Source organism: Engraulis encrasicolus, chromosome 19, assembly GCF_034702125.1.
Source record: "Engraulis encrasicolus isolate BLACKSEA-1 chromosome 19, IST_EnEncr_1.0, whole genome shotgun sequence".
Classification (NCBI taxonomy): Eukaryota; Metazoa; Chordata; class Actinopteri; order Clupeiformes; family Engraulidae; genus Engraulis; species Engraulis encrasicolus.
The window spans coordinates 45,598,051-45,605,464 of NC_085875.1; the positions used below are offsets into that span (position 1 = coordinate 45,598,051).

Below are 7,414 nucleotides of genomic sequence, written 5' to 3' on the forward strand. Positions count from 1 at the left end.
TATATATATATATATATATATATATATATATATATATATATATATATATAATGGGCTTTTTATGCCTTTATTGACAGGATAGTATGAGATGTTGACAGGAAATGAGTGGGAGAGAGAGATGGGGGAGGATTGGGAAATGACCCCGTCCGGATTCGAACCGGCGTCCCCATGGGGTGGGCATGAAAGCCCAAATGTTGGGGGCTTAGCGCGTTGCGCCACAGCGCCCCCAATTTCAAAAATTTCTTTATAAAACATGTCATACCGGTATTTCATGTGAAACTGCATAACATTTGAGTAGTGTGAGGGATGCGCACACATCCAGTAAAACAGGTGCTGGGTCAAACAACGACGCGTAAAAGAAGAAGGAAAAATCCGCTGCTCATCGATTTACGTAAATCTAAAAACTAAAATGGCCTCAAGGGTCATAAACGGCCCTCGAGACATAGGCTCCCCACCCCTGCTCTATATCTTGCCACCTCTAAAGCCGAATAGTTTACAGGCCTTTCATTCAGTACAACTATACAGTAGCACAGACGTGGGCAAACTCAGGCCCGGGGGCCACATTCGGCCCCCTGAGCCATTTCATGTGGCCCCCAGAGGCTTTACAAGAAAGACAACTTTTAAATCCAAATTCAAACGGTTACTCAACATTCTTAAAATGCTACCTAAAATAAGAGTCTTGTGAATTTAAAATTAACCAAAGAGGCTTCATCTAAATATACATTTAATTACAGTGTGCAGGAATATCATTGCTGCCCAGTTATGTCAGCATACACGGTTTTATTATTGACGTGGGCAAATTTTCTGTGGCATCTGGCCCTTCCGTCAATATTCTAAACCCAATGCGGCCCCCTGGCCGAAATAATTGCCAAACCCCTGCAGTAGCACTACATTGGCCCATCTGCATACAGTATTCTACACACCCTGTTGCTTTTGCAGTCCTCCACAACCTTTAGCGCAGTATCAAGCCTTTCGCTGCAGACCTTCATTCGATACAGTCAGGACCACTGACAGCTTTGGCTAGGCCCAAGACAAAGTCATCTGTAAGGGCCCCCCTTTACGAAAATTAACCATGGTTTTCATGATTTTTTTGGGCATGGTTCGTGACTATGGATTAATCATGGTTTAACTATTGTTTAACTACACCCTTCCGAAAGTTAACCATGGTTTTACTATGAAAACTAACCATGGTTTTACCATAGTTTATAGTTATTCAATTATTCATTACATTACACTTCATTGCATCACACATTACACTTACACCCCAGTCTCTGTGGGGGTTAGGTGCCTTGCTCAAGGGCACTTCAGCCATGGATGGAGGTGTAGGGAAAGGTAAGGGCAGGATCCGAACCTGCAATACTGTGATCTACAGTCCAACTCCCCTGGTAAAACCATGATTACTACATTAAAACCATGGTGAAACCATAGTTAACCATGGCAGATATTCGCACCCAATACATACAAGATATGTAGTCAGTGACAACTCAATTCTGCCCACTCTCCCCGGCCCCCTCCCTGGGCCCGGGACAACGGACCCCTGTGTCCCCATGGCTTGCCTGAATGCAGTACATTTGGCTAACAGAATGCTACACGCTCTGTCTCCTGACATCTACAACCTTTATAGTCTGCAGACCTATTCTATTTGATCGGCCAACATGACAAGACTGGGTCAGGCGTGCTCATTCGCTCGCATGTTGATATTCCGAAACCGATCGTTACCAGGCATAGGCTGTGTAGTGTGTCAGAGATAATTAAAGGTAAAAAAAACAGAAGAAGACCCTGGTCTCCTGAGGGTAGTTAAGACAGTGCCTTCCCCCTTAATGTAATATTAATACTATTTTATTGAGGTTTTTTATGGGGCCGATACTGCTGTTCCGTTAATTGCCGCTAAATCTACCAGTCATTGACCGAAAGCTGCAGGGCATCATTTTTCAGTAAAAAATCAAATCTTTCTTAGCGTACTCGAAACCTTCTCTCTCTCTCGCTCTCTCTTTCTTCTCTTGCTTCTCTCAATCTATCTCTTTGCCCATCTCTCTCCCCCTCTCTCTTTCTCTTCTGTTCTCTCTGATGTAACTCTTTCTCTTTTTCATTCTCTCTCTCTCTCTCTCCATCTCTGCTCTCTGGTGTTTTCGGTGTGCATCTCCAAACCTGTGGAATGTCTGCATGGCCTCTGATTGGCTCCGCGATGCTGGAGACGAGGGAGCGTGAGATTGCCATGGCAACGCCGTGTTTGGCGAGGTCTATTCGACTATTCGTGTGTGTGTGTGTGTGTGTGTGTGTGTGTGTGTGTGTGTGTGTGTGTGTGTGGCAATCAATATACACTGGGCCTGTCACAGCGAGGAATAAGCAGACGAGGGCTTACAGAAGAGGCAAGATTCAGGGAGGGGAAAAAAGGTGTGTGTGTGTGTGTGTGTGTGTGTGTGTGTGTGTGTGTGTGTGTGTGTGTGTATGTGCGTGCGTGCGTGCGTGCGTGCGTGCGTGCGTGCGTGCGTGTGTGTGTGTGTGTGTGTGTGTGTGTGTGTGTGTGTGTGCGTGTGTGTGTGTGTGCGCCAATGTCTTTGTACTTGTGTGTTGTGTGTTTATATGTGTGCCTCTTTGGCTTCGTTACGGGAGCATCTACAACTCTGCAGCCTTTGGCTACCTCCATCTGTTCCTCTAACTCCCCTCATCACCCCTCCCTCTCTCTTTCTCTTTCTATTTTTCTTTCTTTCTCTCTATCTCTCTCTTTCTCTCTCTATCTATTTACAGTATCTCTCTTTGGCTGCCTTTTGTCTTTCCCACACTGCTCTTTCTCTCATCACCCCTTCCTCCCTCCCTTCTCCCTTCTCTCTCTCTCTCTCTCTCTCTCTCTCTCTCTCTCTCTCTCTCTGCCTTTTGACGTTCCCACTGCTCTCTCTCTCCCTTGTGCTCCCTCTCTCTTCCCCCCCCTCTATTGCCCTCTCCCCTGTGCCTTTTGCCTTTCCTCCTCTGCTTTTCTTTCTGTTGATCCCAGTCTCCCGCCTGAAATACTTTTCTACTCACTTTCCTTATCTCCCTCATTATCTCTTCCCTATCTCTGCAGAGTCAGCTCTCTCCTCCTCTCCTCCTCTCCTCCTCACCCCTCCACCTCCTCTCCTCTCCTTCTCTCCTCCTCACCCCTCCACCTCCTCTCCTCTCCTCTCCTGTCAAATACAAGCTTTCAACAGGGGACTCTCCTCTCTTCCCCATTCCTTCCCCTCCCAGATTTTATGTACCTCTCTCTCTTGCACTCTCTGCTTTTCTCTCGTTCTCCCTCGTGCTCTCTCTATCCCTCTGTCTTTATCAGCCTTTTTGTCTCTGTCTCTGTCCGACTCTCTGTCTCTCTTATTCACTCTGGCTGCTTTCTCTCTGTTTTTAAATGCGCTGTTTGATACAGATCTCTGCCTGCTTCCTATCATTCACTCAATTGCTTCTTCCCTGCCTCCCATTCAAGTGTAATGGAGGCTTTCAATGGGTTGTGTTCGTTCGGTTGGTCTTGTCTCAGCACTGATCTTGTCTAATTCTCTTTTTCTCCCTTCCAACTCTTTCTCTCCACCTACCACCCCACTCTCTCTTCCTCCTTCCCTTCCTCCCTCCCTCCACGTATCCTGCCTGCATTTGCCTTTCTCACTTTCTATCTCACTTTCCATCCACCTATCTTGCTTCTCTCTCTCAATCACTGTCACTCTCTCTCACATACCTTTTCTCTAAACCTGCTGTGCCCCTCTCACTGCCTCCCTTTCCATCCTCTCTCTTGTCTCTCTGCTTCCCTCTCTACTCCATTCTCTCTCTCTCTCTCTCTCTCTCTCTCTCTCTCTCTCTCTCTCTCTCTCTCTCTCTCTCTCTCTCTCCCTCTCTCTATTTCTCCACCTGCCTCATCTCTCTCCGTTCTTCTCTGTCTTCTCTATTCTCTCTCTCTCTCTCTCTATGTCTCTCTCTCCCTCTCTCTGTCTCTCCACCTGCCGCATCTCTCTCCCTCCCTCCTTCTCTCCCTCCTTCCCTCTCTCCCCCCTTTACTCCATTCTCTCCCCTCTCCTCTACTCTGCTGCAGTTCTATCTGGTCATGGTGTTCTCTCTGGCCCCCTGCGTTCCTCCGGCTCCTCGCTCCTCCACCTCCTCCTCCTCCTTCCTCCGCCTCCGCCTTCACCTCCTCCTCTTCCTCCCTCTCCTCGTCGTCGTCCTCCTCCTGTTCCTGACGCCGGCGGCGGGCTGCCCGGCCCGCTGCGAGTGCTCGGTGCCCACGCGCTCCGTCTCGTGCCACCGCCGGCGGCTGGCCTCCATCCCCGAGGGCATCCCCATCGAGACGCGGGTGCTGGACCTCAGCAAGAACAAGCTGCGCAGCCTGGCGCCGCAGAACTTCTCACAGCTGCAGCAGCTGGAGGACCTGGACCTCAGCGCCAACCTGCTGTCGTCCGTCGAGCCCGGGAGTTTCCGGGCCCAGCCGCGGATGCGCTCTCTGCGCCTGAGGGGCAACCAGCTGACGTTGCTGCCCCGAGGGGCGTTGGGCGGGCTGGGCGACCTGAGGCTGCTGGACGTCAGTCAGAACAAGCTGGTGATCCTGCTGGACGACGCGTTTGAAGACCAGCTTCTGCTGGAGACGCTGGAGCTGAGCGACAATGAGCTGGTGTTTGTGGCCCCGCGAGCCTTTCGCGGGCTGCTGTCGCTGAGGCAACTGGCTCTGGAGCGGTGTAACTTGAGCGCCGTGCCCGGCCAAGCGCTGGCCCAGCTGCGGGGGCTGGAGAGCCTGAGGCTGAGCCAGCTGAACGTGGCCGAGGTGCCGCCCCACGTTTTCCGGAACATGCCGCGCCTCCGGCACCTGGAGCTTCGGCACCTGCCCTTGCTGGAGGCCCTGCCCAGCCCTGCGTTCCTGGGGCTGAACCTGACCACGCTGGCCGTCACCCACACCAACCTGTCGGCTGTGCCCGCTCTGGGGCACCTCCGGCACCTCACCCACCTCAACCTCTCCCACAGCCGGGTGCGGGTGCTGAGGGCCGGGGGGTTCCGGGGCCTGGGCCGCCTGGAGGAACTGCGGCTGCGTTCGTCCGCGCTGGAGCGCGTGGAACCCGACGCCTTCCTGGGCGCCTACTCGCTCCGCCTGCTAGACGTCTCGTCCAATCGGCTGGCCACGCTGGAGCGCTCCGCCTTCCCGGTGGACGCCGGGACGCTCCAGACGCTGCTGCTCGGCCGCAACCCGCTGGTGTGCGACTGTCGGATCCGCTGGCTCCTGCAGAGGGCGCCTCCGCTGCTGCACGCCGGCGACAAGAAGAACCCGGAAGACGCGCCGCCGGAGTGCAGCGCGCCCGCCTCCCTGGCCTCCAAGACGCTCCGCGAGATGTGGGCCGACCCTCTTCTGGCCCGGCTGGTCACTTGCACCAAGCCGCGGGTCATCGCCGTGGCGACCCAGCCCGTGCAGGTGGAGGAGGGCCAGAGGGCCTGGCTCAACTGCAGCGCCGACGGAGCCCCTCCGCCCTCTGTCTCCTGGGTGACGCCCAGCCGTCGCCACCTGACGGTCAAGAGCACGGGCCGCGTGGTGGTCCACTCGGACGGCTCGCTGGAGGTGCGCATGGCCGAGCAGCAGGACAGCGGCGTCTACGTGTGCGTGGCGTCCAACCCGGCGGGCAACGCCAGCCTGTCCGCGTCGTTGGCCGTCAAGACCCTGCCGGCTCGCGACCGAGCCCTGCTGGCCAATCGCAGCCACCTGCATCACTACGACTACGTGGACGGAGATTATAACGGGCACCACGGATTAGCGAGCCCGCACAATGCGTCGCTGCACGGCAACGGCACGGATCGGTACGCCCGTGTGCGCGTGACGCTGGACTTCACCACCATCCTGGTGTCCACCGCCATGGGCTGCCTCAGCTTCCTGGGGGTGGTGCTCTTCTGCTTCCTGCTGCTGTTTGCGTGGAGCCGCGGCAAAGGGAAGCACCGGGGCAGCGTGGACATCCAGTATGTGCCGCGGAAACGCAAGGCTGGCGGTGGCAACGAGGTGGCCGAAACCAGCGGGCCCCGACGGGTCAACATGAAGATGATCTGAAGATGACACACAAAAAACACAAATAAATAAAAGCTCCACGTTGTTGTTGTTGTTGAAAGGGGGGCTGTTCGAGTCCTAGCGCTCGAGTGACAACCCCCCACCACGGACCACCAACAACACCGACACAACAACTCCCCGAACCCCACACCCCTGGCACGGCAGAGCGCGAAACAGAAACAGAAACAGAAAAAGCAGAAGCAGAAGCAGAAGCATTCGTCAAACAAGACAAAAAATTGGCAGTGGAATTGTGGCGAGGAGAAATGCGTGCCTGATGTCTTGTGCCCACGTGGTACAAGCGAACAAGTGTTTGAAGAAGGAGCGTGTCTGGTGGTGTGGTGTAGTGAAGAACTGAGACTGGCTGTTGGGGGGGGGGAGTATGTGTGTGTGTGTGGAGGGGGGGGTAAGCCTTTTTGGGTGGGTGGGTTGGCAGTCGTACAACACAAAGAATTTGAGAGATTCACCAGGGTTGTGTTTTTGTGATTGCTTGGGTGTTTGGGGCATAGGGAAAAACGGGTTGCTTGTGCGCAGGGGTGGGTGGGGGGGGGGGGGGTGTGGGGGGGTGAGTCACTTGAAGTTTACCGTCGCAGTGAGCAGGGTGACAGGCAGACAGCTGTTTACTGTTTTAGGCTTGTTATGAGGGACCACTAGGGATCGAGCGCCGAGGAATAGCATATGCTCACTGATGCATAGACTCTCTCCAAACTCACAAATAACGCTTATGGCTATATTTCCATGCAGAAACAAATACATGCACACACATACACACATGTATGCGCAAACACACACACACACACACACACACACACACACACACACACACACACACACACACACACACACACACACACACACACACACACACACACACACACACACACACACACACACACACACACACACAATCGCACACACAGATGCACACGCTTACACACACATGCACATGAATGAGTAATGTTATGACGCAGAAAATTTGAGTGGGAGGGGTGCCGGTAAAGACATGTGTACATGTCATGAGTGTGTGTTTCTGTATGAGTGTGTATGTCTTGGATTATTCAACTGCTATGAGTGTGTGTGTGTGTGTGTGTGTGTGTGTGTGTGTGTGTGTGTGTGTGTGTGGTTATGCTTGTGCATGTGCTGATGTGTGTGTGTGTGCACGTGTGTGTGCATGTGTTTATGTGTATGTGTGTGAGAGAGAAAGAGAGAAAGAGATAGAGAGAGACAGTGTGTGTTTGTGTGTGAAAGAGAGGGAATTTGCTACTGTATGGATGTGCGTGTATGTGTGCATGTGTCACGGATATGCATCTCTGTGTATGCAATGTTTTAATGAGGTGGTAGTCGACCAACTGCTCTACCAGAGGGACCCGGGGGGGTGAAAAAGGT

General features: G+C 53.2%; 1 protein-coding gene across 1 annotated transcript; it reads left to right on the forward strand.

Annotated features, from left to right (window-relative positions):
- Positions 1–1,583: 1,583 nt before the first annotated feature.
- Positions 1,584–6,363, forward strand: lingo2b (leucine rich repeat and Ig domain containing 2b). The gene is made up of 3 exons (XM_063224246.1): positions 1,584–1,597; positions 2,749–2,777; positions 4,170–6,363. Exons 1-3 carry the CDS (start codon positions 1,584–1,586, stop codon positions 6,032–6,034), a joined length of 1,908 nt encoding a protein of 635 aa, XP_063080316.1. The 3' UTR covers positions 6,035–6,363.
- The last annotated feature ends 1,051 nt before the right edge of the window (positions 6,364–7,414 follow it).